Consider the following 15,732-nt stretch of genomic DNA (forward strand, 5'->3'; position numbering starts at 1 on the left):
CACACTCAATTGGGTATCTTACCCCACAGGAAAGAAGGAGGAAGAAGATAAAAAAGGGGGGATGATAGAAGGGAGGGCAGATAGGGGGAGAGGTAACCAAAACCAAACACTTCCGGAAAGGGACAGGGTCAAGGGAGAAAACTGAATAAAGGGGGATAGGACAGGAAGGAGCAAAATATAGTCTTTCACAGCATGAGTACTACGGAAGGGTTTTACATAATGATACACATGTGTCCTATGTTGAATTGCTTGCCTTCTTAGGGTGGGTGGGTAGGGAGGGAAGAGGGGAGAGAATTTGGAACTCAAAGTTTTAAAAGCAGATGTCCAAAAAAAATTTTTTTGCATGCAACTAGGAAATAAGATATACAGGCAATGGGGCATAGAAATCTATCTTGCCCTACAAGAAAGTAAGGGAAAAGGGGATGGGAGGAATGGGGTGACAGAAGGGAGGGCTGACTGGGGAATGGGGCAATCAGAATATATGCCATCTTGGAGTGGGGTGGGAGAGGGTAGAAATGGGGAGAAAATTTGTAATTCAAACTCTTGTGAAAAATCAATGCTGAAAACTAAAAAATATTGAATAAATAAATAACAACAACAACAAAAAAGAAAGACCATCCATCACCATTTGAAAGAGAACCTAAAATGAAAATTTACAGGAATATTATAGCCAAATTTCATAGCTCCCAGCTTAAAGAAAAATCACTTCAAGGAACCAGAAAGAATCCATTCAAATACTGTGAAACCACAGTCAAGATCACACAAGATTTTGCAGTTACCATGTTAAAGAAGTAAAGGGCTTGGAAGATGATATTCCAGAAGAAAAAGGAGCTAGGATTACAACCAAGAATAACAAACAGCAAAACTGAGTATAATTCTTCAGGGGGGAAAATGGACATTTAATTAAATAGAGAACTTTCAAGCATTCCTGATGAAAAGATCAGAGATTAACAGAAAATTTGACTTTCAAATATAAGATTCAAGAGAACCATAAAAAGGTAAACATGAAAGAGAAATCATAAGAAACTCAATAAGACTACACTGTTTATAGTCCTACATGGAAAGATGAAATATGTAACTCCTAAGAGCTTTATTATTATTACAGCAGTTAGAAGGACTCTATATAGACAGAGGGCACAGGAGTGAGTTAATTATGCTGGGATGATCTTTTTTCAAAAATAGGCAAGAAAGAAGGATGCACTAGGAGAAAGGGAAAGGGAGAGGAAGAATAGGGGGAATTATCTCACATAAAAGAGGCATGCAAGGAAGAGTTTTTACAGTGGAGTGGAAAATGGCAGGGAAGGGCGGGTAGTGCTTGAATATCATTCTCATATGAATTGGTTCAAAGAGGAAAGAATATATGTATATGTATATACATATATATGTATGTATGTATACACACACACACACACACACACACACACATTCAATTTTCTATTTTACCCAACAAGGAAGTAGGAGGGGAATGGGATGAGAGAATGGAGGGCAAATTAAGGAAGGAAGAAGTCAGAAGCAAAATGGAGTTTTGAGAGAGTGAGAACAGAAGACGATAGGATGGAGGGAAATGCACAGTTATCATAATCATAACTGTGAATGTGAATGGGATGAATTCACCCATAAAACGAAGCAGATGACAGAATGGATTAGAAATTAGAATCCAACAATATACAGTTTACAAGTAATTTATGATTACTATTTACAATGTTTTCATTTTAGGTTCTCTTTCAAGTGGTGAAATAGAGAGACATACATAGAGTTAAAATAAGGAGGTGGAACAGAATCTATTATGCTTCGGCTCAAGTCAAAAAGTTGGGGTAGCTATCAAGATCTCAAAAAAAATAAAAGCAAAAATAGACCTAATTAAAAGAGATAAACAGGGAAACTACATCTTGCTAAAAGGCAACATAGACAATGAAGTAATATGAATACTATATATTACACGCACACACACACACACACACACTCAATGGTATAGCATCCAAATTCTTTTTTTGTTTGTTTGTTTGCTTTCTGGTTTTTGGCAGGGCAATTGCGGTTAAGTGACTTGCCCAAGGTCACACAGCTAGTACATGTGTCAAGTGTCTGAGGCCAGATTTGAACTCAGGTCCTCCTGACTACAGGGCCAGTGCTCTACTCACTGCACCACCTAGCTGCCCCCATCCAAATTCTTAAAGGAAAAGCTAAATGAGTTACAGGAGGAAATAGACAGTCAAACTATACTAGTAAGGGACCTCAACTTCCCCCTCTCAGAGCTACATAAATCCAACCATAAAATAAATAGGAAAGAAGTTAAGTAGATGAATAGAATTTTAGAAAAATTAGATATGATAGAGCTCTGGAGAAAACTGAACAGGAATAGAAAGGAATATATCTTTCTTCTCAGCTGTACATGGCACCTTTAAAGAAACTGACCATTGATTAGGGCATAAAAAACCTCACAAACAAATGCAGAAAAGAAGAAATATTAAACGCATCCTTTGTAGACCATAATACATAAAAATTATATTCAATAAAGGACCACAGAAGCATACGTTAAAAATTAATTGGAAACAAAATTTAATCCCAAAGAATGTGTGGTTCAAGAATAAATTATAGAAACAATAATTTCATTAAAGAGAATGACAATAACGAGACAACATTCTAAGATTTGTGGGATACAGCCAAATCAATACTCAGGGGGAAATTTATCACTCTAAATGCATTCATCAATAAAAGAGAGAATGAGCAGATAAATAAATCGGGCTTGCAATTAAAAAAAAAACTAGAAAAAGAACCAACCAAAAATCCCCAATTAAATACCAATATGGAAATCCTAAAAATCAAAGGAGAGATGAATAAAATTGAAAGTTAAAAAAAAACAACTGAACTAATAAAGCTAGGAGCTGGTTTTATGACTCAATAAAATAGATAACCAATGATTAATCTGATTTTAAAAAAATTAATTACCAGCATCAAAATAATGAAAAGAGTGAATACTAGCAAGGAGATTACAGAAATACATTGTAAAGATCATACACTATAAATAGTTGGGATTTATATTAGGAATGCAGAGCTGGTTCAATATTAGGAAAACTATAAGCATAATCTATCATATCAATAACAAAAACAACCTTGGAGGAATTAAAACAAGTCACAAGGAAACAAAACTGCAAAATTCTTTGCAGTTGACATGACGGTATACTTAGAGAACCCTAGAGAATCAACTAAAAAACTGGTGGAAACAACTAGCAACTTTAACAAAGCTGCAGAATATAAAACAAACCCACTCAAATCCTAATCATTTCTACATACTACCAACGAAATCCAGAAGCAAAGGTAGAAAGAGAAATACCATTTAAAATAACTACTGATAACATAAAGGCAATGGGGTATAGAAATCCATCTTGTCCTACAGGAAAATAGAAGGGAAGGGGATAAGATGGGGGAGGGGAGTGATGGAAGGGAAGGCAGACTGCAGGAGGGGGTAATCAGAATGCATGCTGTCTTGGGGTGGGGGGGAGGGAGAGATGGGGAGAAAATTTGGAACTCAAAATCTTATGGAAATGAATGTCAAAAATTAAAAATAAATTAGTGAGACACTCAAAAAAAATAAATATATAATAAAAATATAAAATAAAGCAACTGCAGAAATTATAAAATACTTGGTAGTCTACCTGCCAAGACAAATCCAGGGACTATATTAACACAATTACAGATAGATCTAAACAACTGGAGAAATATTCATTGCTCATGAGTAGGCCAAGACAACATAATAAAAATGACAATTCTACCTAAATTAATTTACTTATTCAGTGTGATGCCAATCAGACTACCAAACAATTATAGTAACAAATAGTAACAAAATTCCTTTGGATGAACAAAATATCAAGAATATCAAGGGAATTAATGGAAAAAACGTGAAGGAAAGTAGCCTAGCAATACCAGATTTCAAACTATATCACAAAGCAGTAGCCATCAAAACAATCTAGTACTGCCTAAAAAATAAGAGCTGTGGACCAGTGGGATAGATTAGGTACACAATACACATTAGTAAATAACCATAGTAATTTAGTGTTTGATGAAACCAAAGAGCCAAGCTTTTGGGACAAGTCTGATAAAAATGGCTGGGAAAGCTGGAGAGCATTTTGGCAGAAACTAGGCATAGACCAACATCTCACACTGTATACCAAGATAAAGTCAAAATGGGTACATCATTTAGATATAAGGAGAGATATAAGCAAATTAAGAAAGCATGGAAAATTCTGCCTGCCAGATTTATGAAAGGGAAGAATTTATGACCAAACAAGAGATAGAAAAGATCACGAGAAATAAAGTGGATTAATTTGATCACATGAAATTAAAAAGGCTTTCCATAAACAAAATCAATGCAGCCAAAACATAAAGGAAGGCAGGAAACTGGGAAAAAATTTTACAGCAAGTTCTGTGATAAAGGACTCATTTCTCAAAATTATAATGGAATTGAGTCAAATTTATAAAAATAAGAATCATTACCCAGTTGATAAACAAAGGATATGAAGAGGCAGTTTTCAGAAGAAGAAATCAAAGCTATCAATATCCACATTAAAAAAATGCTTTGAATCACTATTAATTAGAGAAATTCAATTTAAAACAATTCTTGCCACCCATCAGATTTGGCTAATTGACAGAAAAGGAAAATGACAAGCGCTGGAAGGGATGTGGGAAAATCGGGACACTAATGCACTGTTGGAGTTGTGAACTGGTCTAACCATTCTGAAGAACAATTTGGAACCATGCCCCAAGGTCTTTAAAAATGGGCATACCCTTTGACCTAGAAATATCACTACTAGGTCTGTATCCCAAAGAGATCAAAGAAAAGGGAAACGATCTATTTGTATAAAAATATTTATAGCAACTCTTTTCTGTTGGCAAAGCATTGGAAACTGGGAGATGCTCATCAACTGCAAAAGAGCTAAACAAGGTGTGTTATATGATGGTGACAGAATGCTATTATGTTATAAGAAATGATGAGTAGGATGGTTTCACAAAAACCTGGGAATACTTATATGAACTGATGCAAAGTGAAGTGAGCAAAATCAGGAGAACATTGTACACTGTAATAGCAATATTGCAATGACTTATTGCAAAAGACTTAATACAATAGTCTAAGACAATTCCAAAAGACCCATGATGAAAAATGCTATTCAGCTACAGAGGGAGATCTGATGAACTCTGAGTGCAGAACGAAGCATACTTTTTGTTTTTACTTTATGTTTCTTGATTTTTATTGTTTGTATTTACAAGGCTAATATGGAAACATATTTTACTTGGCTTCATATGTATAATTCACATTGTATTGCTTGCCTTCTCAATGGTTAGAGGAGGGGTGAGAGGGAGGGACAGAATTTGGAAATCAAAAAATTTTTTAAATGAGTGTTAAAAAGATATAAATGAAAAGGAAACAGGGGAAAAAGAAAAAAAGAAATTTCTTTCTGATATTTAACTGAAAACTCTTTTTCCTGTAATTTCCACCTGTTGGTCCTGGTTCTAATCACAAAATCTCTCCCTCCCCCCATTTTCGCTTTCTCTTCTTCTGAACTCTTGAATACCCTAAAGTCTTTTTTTTTTTCAAAATAATCTATATACAAGGTACTGCAGCAAAGAGGTCCATCAGTATAACTGTGTATTTGTATTACAGAAAGGAAACTTCTGTTTGCCACTGTTTATAAGAAGCCATATTTGAACAGATATGGTGATTGTGACAATTCAATGCTGAGGGGCAATAGAAGACCTTATATAAGGATGCAGAATTGGGGAGAAAACATAGAAGGCAGAAGAGAATGACAGGATGACAGAAAGCGCCCAGAGGATGCCAAGGACAAGGAAGAATCCAATAATGTGCTAGTACTATCCTTATTAATCAAATAACTACATGGTTTCTTTAAAGTTCTATCATGCCAAATGGTGATCCATCTCCAGCTGTCCTGATCTATGTCTGGCCACTGGACCCAGATGGCTCCAGAGATGAAAGTGAGGCTGTTAATTTTGCACAGCCATCCCTCATTTAATACCAATTCACTTGCAACTCATAGTATCATCTTCCTGATGTCATGGTTTTCTTCCAGAACAAAGGACAAACCATAACCTGTGAGTAATCTGAGCTGCCCCAGTGGGGACCCAACTGACCAGTTATAGTTGGCCAACTCCTCTCCTTTCCTCTTCTCTTTTATCATGCCCTTACCTAAGGGTTCTCTGCCCAAAGGTAAATTTTGAAGGCTGAAACCTACCTAGATATCTTGGGGTTGAATGGCTAGATTTCTTTTTTAAAGATCATGCCTTAAACCCAAATTTGCTCTGGCTCTCATTGATTGGCCAACAACAGGTTCCTACACAAGTACCACTTAATGGTTATTGTTTGGGCCCCAATGGATTAGAGTGAATGCAAATAGTAATTTTTTCTCTTTTGGCCAGAAACCCCGATGGTCTTCCCATCCCAATTTGATTTTTTTTTATTAAAAGGGGCCACCCCTTGGCTCACTTCTTAAACAGCTTTAATCACTGAATTGCCATTACCTCAGTCAGAATGAGAACCCAGAAAGACTTTAGCTTAAAAAGCCCAAGGTCTCCTACTGCATCCTAGGCCATCTCCAGTTGTTCTGATCTATATCTGACCACTGCACCCAGATGGCTCCAGAGGAGAAAATGAGGCTGGTGACTTTGCACAGCCCTCCCTCACTTAAAGTCAATTCACTAGCAAGTCATGATATCATCATCCTGATGTCAAGATCCTCTTCAAAAACAAAGGACAACTTGACTATTGTGAAAATATGTTTTGTGTGAAGGTATATGTAGAACCTATATTGGATTGCATGCTGTGTTGAGTGGAGAAGGGGTATGAGGGGGAGGGGAGAAAATTTGAAACTCAAAAACTTGAAGAACTGAATGTTGTAAACTAAAAATAAATAAATAAATTTAAAAGAAAAAACCAAACCAACCCAAAAAAACAAAGGACAAACCACAGTCATTCCAAATAGTCATATAATAGTTCATTCAAATAAAGAGATCCTTCATGTTTAAGAAAAATCAGTGTGAGCCCAATGAAATCAGACAACAATCCTCAAAATTTTAGTACTGTAATGACATAACATGTCAAGCTCTTTGAAAACCTCAAAGCATTGTACAAATGCTGGCTGTTATTGTTAGAGGATGGAATGTTGATCTTGAGGTTGAGATATCCTGACTCTAGGAATGTTTCTGACACATAGTGCCTGTGTGACCATGCGCAGGTCCTTAATCTCTCTCTGTGCCTCAGATGGGCAAAAATCACTAAGATTAAAATTATAGGCGAACTGCCAATCTGCATCAGTGAAGGGGAATCACCTTGCCTGGATTTATCTAAGCCAGTGAAATTTCATATCTAGCAATTTTTTTTGGTTGAGGGGAGAAGGCAGGGCAATTGGGTTAAGTGACTTGCCCAAGGTCACACAGCTTGTAAGTGTGTCAAATGTCTGTGGCTGGATTTGAACTCAGGTCCTCCTGACTCCAGGGCCGGTGCTCTATTCACTGCACCACCTAGCTGCCCCAATCTAGCAATTTTTACACAGTATATATATATATCTCTATTTTAAACATGCTTTATGGCTCCCACTATTATTCCATGATTGGCTTTCATGGACAACTCTTTCAGGAGAAACTTTCTATATACTATCGTGCCAGCAGATAAGCATCAAGAAAGCAAAATCTGTATCCTTGTCTTCTTAGAATCCCTCACATGGGCTATCAAGTGTTTGCCCAGGTCCATAATGTTCAAAAAACTCCTCACCTTCCATGTAAATGTGCCCTTCCCTGCAGTCACCCCAGATCAAAACTCGGAGTTATTTGTAATCTTCTTCCTTCTTGCTCTCTCTCTACATCAACTTGCTAAGTCCTGTTGATTTCATCCCCTTCTGTCCTGTTGAATCCATCCCCTTCTGTCCATTCAGCCAGGATCCTGGTTCAAGCCTTTATCTGCCTCTCAGATTACCAGAGGAAACCTCCTAACTGGTACCCTCACGATAGCCCAACCTTCACACAAGCTTCTGGAATAATACTCCTAATGTGTAAGAGTACTCAATAAGACATACTCAATAGACGTTTAATAAATTAATTATCCCTGAAGAAGCCAAATAATACTTGTCATTCCTGGCAAGTTCATCAAATGGCAAGTGGGGATTTGATGGAATGTTTATTTTTACTGCTTTCAAAGTAAAAATATTAATAATTAGCTATTATCAATTAGTGGTAAAAGATTATATTTTACTAGAATGATGATACAGGGGAAATTAAAAGGAAATTGGGATGATTACCAAAAAGGGAGAGTGACATGTTAATTGTAACTTTTGTGAGTCAAATAAAATTTAAGCAGATTAAACAGTTTTTGAAAATTATCTTCAAGGCTGCCCAACCTTTTCATTTTACAAATACAAAACATGAGGCCTAATGAAGTTAGGTGATATGATCAAGGTCACACATGTAATAAATAAACAATGAGCTTAGATTTTATCCCAGGTCCTCTGACTTTAAATTTTGCACACTTTCTACTACTCTACAAATTTCACTTGATTTAGAGCTGAAAGTGATTCACATATCATTTAGCCTAACCCTCTTATTTTACAGATGAGGAATTAGAGGCCCAGATATTTTGTGATTTGTCTACTGTCACTAAGCTAAAAAGTGGTAGGATTAGGATTTAATCTAAGTCCTTTCATTTCTAATATGCCTTGCCGTCTCAGATTTTCTGCCTTTTTAATTACAAGATCATAGGTCTCAAGACCTCGTGGTTTCCTGAACAAAAATGGTACTCATACATAAGGATCTTACATTCTAATGGTGGTGGGAGAAAGGCACTGGGAAGTGAGGGAAGGGAGATAGATTCAGAGGGAAAGATAGTAAGCTCTTTTTTTCTTTTAACATGTTGAGTTTGAGACGCCCATGGGATTCCTGGGTGGATATGTACACCAGGCATTTGAAGACGTAAATTTTAAGCTTAGAAGAGAGATAAGGGGCTAAACATGTAGACCTGGTCATCATCTGAAAAGAGACGATAGTTTAAAGTCTGAGAGATGATGAGATCATGAAAGGAGTGATAGAGAGTATGGGAAGGCCTACATGTGAATGTTCTATGTATATTGGGAGGTATGGGGGAGGGGGAAAATATGTTCTCTACATTTTCCATTCAATTTTCTGTGTCTGTTAAATATGATTTCTTTAGCACTCTCTTCAAGTCTATAACTTCTTTCTTACTTTCCTTTATGTATGAGCCAGGAAGAATGCAAGTTTCTTTTGGACAAAGACTTTAATTTTCTGTCTTTATATCCCAAAGGTCTGGCACACAGTACTCAGTACACTGTAGATGCTTAATAAATGTTTATTTAATTTGATTGAATGCTATATGAATGTGAACTATCCAAACTGAAGACTCTTTGTTGTAAAGACTAGAGAGAAGTTTGTGTATGTTATAGTGGTTGCCAAAAATTATTTAGACCAATCTGTATATTATTTCACCTTACCCCTAGCTTATTTCAACAAGTATTCATTAAGCAACTACTATATACAAAGTACCATGACAGGTACTGGGGATACAAACACAAAAAGTGAATGTCTCTGCTCTTCAGGAATTTATAACTACAAATGCTGTATGGAAATAAAGGAGAGAAAGGTGGCAACTCCAAGATGGAATCTATTGATACTACTCTAAAATTCATTCCTATAGCTGTGGCATAAATTCGAATCCCACCTATAGTTCTATGGAACAATGTACATTTGCTCCAAATCTGCTTGTATGATCTCAATATGTCCAATTATTTTTATAACTTGTTTCAAAAAATTAAAATTAAAATCGTATCATGAATCAAAGTGACATTGGCTCTTCTTCAAAATATATTTCCCAACCTTTTTGATGCTGAGAAAATGGCACACAGAGAAGCTCTTAGAATAGAGAGTGGGGATCATCAGTACTAGTTGAGTGATGGGAAGAATTGAACAAATGCTTATTTTACCAAATGCCTCCAAAGGTTCCTACTACAAATGGGCTAGACCCTTTGTTTAGCTCCCCAACAGCTAGAAAGCATCAGGGTTGCCAGAAAATGCTGTTAATTCATCTCTGAGCCTGTCTTCAGAAGCCAATTCATACCAGGAACAGTAATTACATCATTTTCCTAATATAAATGAGATAGGAGGTATCTAGACATGAGGCGCCAGAAATTGCAACACATTTCTCAGACCTCCAAGAAAACCCTCCACTGTGCTATGGGTAAGAGACTCAGAACAGCATTAGGAACTTTAAAAAAGATCTAGTTCATATTGTTTTAAAAAGCCAATTAAATAAATTCACTAATAATACACACACATACATACACACACACACACACATACACACACGTAGTTTTCCATTGTGGCCAAAAATTCTGAGCAGACCCCTACTCTCTATTCTCAGAAAGTACAGATATTTTGCTCTATTAAGTCCCATTTTATCTTATTTTCTACTTTCTCCTCTTCACTTCTATGATTTTGGTTGCCCATTGGAGGCAACGCTAACTCCCGGAATATTTTGACAGACACTGTGAAAATCTCTACTCAAACTGGAAAACAATCAAAAAGATAATGACTGTCCATCTCCCAACAAAATCCTTACTTTCTGGGTATCTCTTGCCATCTTAAAATTTAATATATTCTACTATAGCAAACTTTCAGGGGCTACAAAAGGAAGGAATGGAATTACGATATAAAGCTGAAGTTTTAAAATTAAAATAATTCAATTCAGCCCTTTAAGTAAATATTTGTGAAACAGATTGGAATTAGGTTACATTTATAGGAATTAGAAGATGTTATATTAATCTTTTTGAAAATAGAAAAAAAATTGGATGTTTCCAATTATTTAATGATAGTCATGATTGTATCTACAATTCATGAATACACACGTCATTTGGTTTTCCATGTATATATGTATGTGTGCGTGTATACACATTCACCTGCTCACAAGCAGTCTTACAAAACACATCCATCGAATGACTTATTTCATTTAGTAGTAATGTTTTGGGTTATGTTGTGTTTTTTTAAATAGCACATAAATGTCAACTTAATTATACAAAGTGAACTTGATAACACTAACCTTTAAACATGACTAGACATCTGAAAGAAAAAGATTGCTAATCCCAGAGAGATCAATTCTATGTGTGTTTGTGCTGGTATTTTCCTTATTTTAATAAGTTACAGGGAAAAAACAAAAACATAAGCCTAGTCCCTTTATCAGGATTTTTCCTGGGTGTGTGGGTGGGGAAAAGAAGAAAAAGAATTTAAAAAAAAAACTTGATCCTTCAAGCATAGTGAAAGTCTCTTTATGGGAAGCAGAATGTTAATTTTCACAACAAACATCCAGAAGCTTTATACCCTCATTAACTTGCTCTTTCAGCATTTTAAAAAGTCATTATATTTATGGGATTCCTCCTACCTGCCTCTGAAGTTCTGCCAGGTTGTAAGGTAAGGCACCTTCGGCCAACGGTGCTATTCTCTCAATATCTGCCAAAGTCAAACGCCTTTAGGTGAGAACATAGAAAAGAAATAATTGTTAGATTAAACAACAAATACAAACCACTGGAGAAAAAAAATCTTTACTTACTATAGATAAAAGAAAATGAACAAAAACAAACAAAACTTTCAGCATTAACAATGGGGAATTATATCATAAAGGTCTTTGCTTTAGAAGAGACACTAATGAAGTATATCATAAGTTATCAAGGTTCTGCATATGTGGTAATTAAGGTTTGCTGAATCAAGTTGAATTTATGTTAGAAATCAATATAAAGACACTACTGCATTATGTGTATTATTATTGCATGAGTCTATTTTGCCAATCACTTAAAACATAGGTGTTAAACTTATGGTCCCTTGCCCACATAGCCCAAAACTTCCAAGTGTTGTCTAAACCAGATTAAAATGCCATTGGGAAATATTTAACAAAAAAAAAAAAAACACAATACAGTATAGATAATATTAGTTTGTGATTTTCTAAATCAATATTAGGCCCAGGTTTCTAGTTAAGTTTGACAGTACTGACTTTAGAAAATCCTTTCAAGTCATACTTTGAGAACTACCATTTGTTATCCTCAAGGTATCTTAAAACATTAGGCCCACAAAAACAAGTTTGCAGGAGTTTTGTCATCCACAGAGCAGAAAGATAAATTACAATTACGCAGGTGAAAAAGAAGACTGAGCATTACTGATCTGGAATAGACCTTAAAGATACTCTAGCCCATTTTATAGCTAAGAAAGCTTTGATTCGGAATCTTTAAATGACTTGCCCAGGGTCACAATGACAGATGATGTCAAAGCTTGAACTAAAACTCAAGACTCATAACCTCCAGATCAGAGCTTTTTCCACTGCATGCTAATAAATAAATAGCAACCATCTAATCTCTTGCCTGACCATTCTGTCCTTCGGAGGCAACAGATTACACATATACACAAATCTGAGGAGAGAATTCATGTTATTCCACAGGTCCTGACATTAGGACCTACTTTTTATATTTAATATCCAAAAATAAACCTAATTAGATTATCTTTGGGATAAGAGAATTCTGGCTCATTAAAAGATTCCAAGCTGACTTAATTTTAGTGGCTTTTCTAATGAGAATTAAAATATGCAGCAGTTCTGTAAATAAAGAGCCACTAGGTATGGGCAAGAGAGGTCCACTTTCAAAAGTCAGAATATTTTAATAGGATATAATTCCTTTATCCTGCTGAGAGTTGAATACATTTTATTTTTAAATCCTTTGGTGCCTTGATAAGTCACACAACATGACTGTAGTTTGGTTTCTGTTGCATGTAAAATATTGTCTGCCTCTACCCCAAAATGAGCTAATGTTTCATAGGGCCTCAGAGAGTACAATGAGGTACTTTCAAAGTACATATGACCATTCATCACAGAAGATTCACTCTTCTTTGAATAAGGGTCAACTTTCATAGATACCTTATTCATAACACCTTCTGAGGGTAAATCAATAATACTTTCTTTTCTTTCTTCAGAACCAGTCCCAACTCCACTTCTTCCTTGTTCCTCATCCCCTAAGGGATGTGCAAAGTCTTAAAAAAGAAGACCCAGTCCATCAGAATAGAGCTCCTGATTTTCTCTGTCTTTGGACAATAACTTAGGTACTTAAGAGAAACAGATAACTAAATCCTTAATCCTGCACACCCCCACCCAAGTTCTACAGACCGGTGTTTACTTTCAAATGACATACAACCAAAATGTACATGGAATTTTTAAAATGTTGCCTTACAAACTAAATATCCTATCATTAGAATAGTTACCCAGTAGCATTGTACAGGTCTGCAAGCTGGTATAGAATATCAATTTCCAATGGTGTAACTTGTCCATATCTTATTGCATTTTGAGCAAATTCCTCTGTGAGGGGAACAAGATAAACCGTCTTTTAATTTGCAGAACACATACCAAGCTCTTACTTTAATGCAATCTGAAAGCTAAGGGTATACTGGACTTTGAACAACAATAACCAAAACAACCAACACTATACCTGAATTTAAACATTTACACACAAATACACACAGAGAAAAATATATTCCTATCTTCCTCAAATAATTCCTAGAACTGATGGAGTCTAAATGCAGATTGAAGCATCTTTTTTTTTCTTTCCTTATTATTCTTGGTTTTTTAGTCTCTTTCTTTTGCAACATGGCTAATACGGAAATGTTTTGCATGAATGCACATGTACAATCTATATCAAATTGCTTGTCATCTCAAAGAAGGATGAGGGGAAGGAGGAAGGAAAGAATATAGAACTCAATTTAAAAAAAAGAATGTTAAAAATCTTTTCTTACATGTAATTGAGAAAAAATAAAATTAAGTCAAATATTACTAGAGCATTTTGGATGCCTCCTGTGCCCCCCACCACTTCCTACCTTTTATTATGCTTGTCTGTGGATTCTTCTTGGAATCCCTAGCTTCTTTCAAGGCCCAATTCAGGTAAACACCTGAGACCATTTCTCACCCCAGTCTACTATTATTAGTACTCTCCCTCCACCATGAAATAACTTACTTCTCTATATACGAGTTGTATTCTCCCAGTGGAATGTCAGCTCCCTGAGGAAAGACTATTTCATTTTTGTCTTTATACCTCCTGTACCTAGCCCAGTGGGCACTGAATAAATATGTACTGAATTATATATGTCATGTCCACAACTTCCTTCCCAGTAGAATGTAAGCTGCACAAGGGCTGGGACTATTTGCTTTCATCTTTGTTTCCCAAATGCCTAGCCCATGACAGATACTTAATAAGTGTCTGTTGAACTAAAAGATCCAAAGATCTATTAAAGAATTACCACAAAAGTAAAAAAAATGTTATCATGATGGATTATCAAAGGTGAACAGCATAGAAATAAAATTCTTTCTTTAGCATGCTCTTTGGTTTCAAGAGTCACAGGTGAAAATGATTGGCTCTTTTCCACTCATCCAAGTCTCCCTAATAGAATTCACTAAAAAGGAATTATCTTCCTAAGTTGCCTCCATCACTCTTTCAAATACTTAGTTTCATCTGCAGACCTGACACCGCAGTCCAAACATTTTGCTCTTGCAGCATCATCGCCTTGCTTCACAGCTTAGCCCAAGGTTCCTTTCGGAGCCCTGTCAGCTCCTTTCCTCCATTCCTCACTATTACCATTTCATTAAATCCCGCTGAATTTCTGGAGATGCATGTGGGCTAGGTGGGACATGCAGTTCACCTAGGAAAGTACCAACTCTCCCAAACTGAACATGAGGACAGTAAACTTAAACCATTTTCTACAGAAGATTAGATGGAAAATGTAAAGATATTAATAACAAAAAACTCCAATAAAACTTACCCTTTGTGACTTCAACATCTTTTCTTGTGCCAGCTAGAGTGCTGTATATCTTACGAACAAGTTCCATGTTGTTCAGTAAGGAGTTAAATGCATTGAAGTAGGAGAAGCTAACCTGGTGGGCAATACTTCCACCAGCCGCCTAGAAATGAAATGACATGAAGAAAAAAAGAATGCATTTTCATCCGACTTGGACTTTTCTTGAAATTGATCCAAAGCAGTCATCATTCTACTGACAAGAACCAATCCATAAGTATAAGGAACGTGTCATGCTTAAAATAAAGGGTGGGGGGAGGTTCCTCTTGCCCTAAGGGGAAGCCTTTGCATTTTAGGCTTTAAGGAAAAAAAGCAACATTAGGCAGCTGGACCTCATGGTTCACCTGTAAGGTCAGAACTACCAAATACAATTCACAATCTGGGAAAAACATTTCTGTTAAACATTTCTTGGCTAGCACTCATCTACAGAACTACTTGTCTGCTCTGGGCCAACTAAACCCCAGTCTGTTGACCTTCAGGGAACAATCTAAGTAGCATCTTATAAAATGCTTTTCTTCACATTGATAAATTTTTCAAGATTTAAACAATATTATCTTACTTTAAAAAAAGATACTATTGCTCTAATTTTATCTTAACATCTTAATTCTTCACTTAGGTCCTGAAACATAGAATAGGATTTAGAACTGGAAGATTCAAACAAATGTCACACTTTCCCACTCTAGAGTGGGGGGAAACACTCTCTGTTTCTGTCATTCTAACACCATTCAAAGCTCAGCTAAAAAGCCCAATATCACCTCCCTTGTTCCTCACCCTTCTTTCTACTTAGAACTCATGTATCACCTTGTTTGTATTATATTTTGTTTTGTTATTTGTGTCTCTTCTAGT

At 35.9% G+C, this 15,732-nt stretch overlaps 1 protein-coding gene across 2 annotated transcripts in view; it reads right to left on the bottom strand.

The window, feature by feature from the left end:
* SLC25A12 (solute carrier family 25 member 12) overlaps window positions 1-15,732 on the bottom strand; it is a 121,718-nt gene that overhangs the window by 58,786 nt on the left and 47,200 nt on the right. For both annotated transcript variants that reach the window (XM_036746647.1, XM_036746649.1), the window contains 3 exons: window positions 14,854-14,992; window positions 13,306-13,399; window positions 11,447-11,531 (listed from right to left, as the gene is read on the bottom strand). In XM_036746647.1, coding sequence (XP_036602542.1) covers window positions 11,447-11,531; window positions 13,306-13,399; window positions 14,854-14,992 — 318 coding nt within the window. The remainder of the gene's footprint in view (window positions 1-11,446; window positions 11,532-13,305; window positions 13,400-14,853; window positions 14,993-15,732) is intronic.

This window comes from Trichosurus vulpecula, chromosome 2 (assembly GCF_011100635.1).
Source record: "Trichosurus vulpecula isolate mTriVul1 chromosome 2, mTriVul1.pri, whole genome shotgun sequence".
Taxonomy (NCBI): Eukaryota; Metazoa; Chordata; class Mammalia; order Diprotodontia; family Phalangeridae; genus Trichosurus; species Trichosurus vulpecula.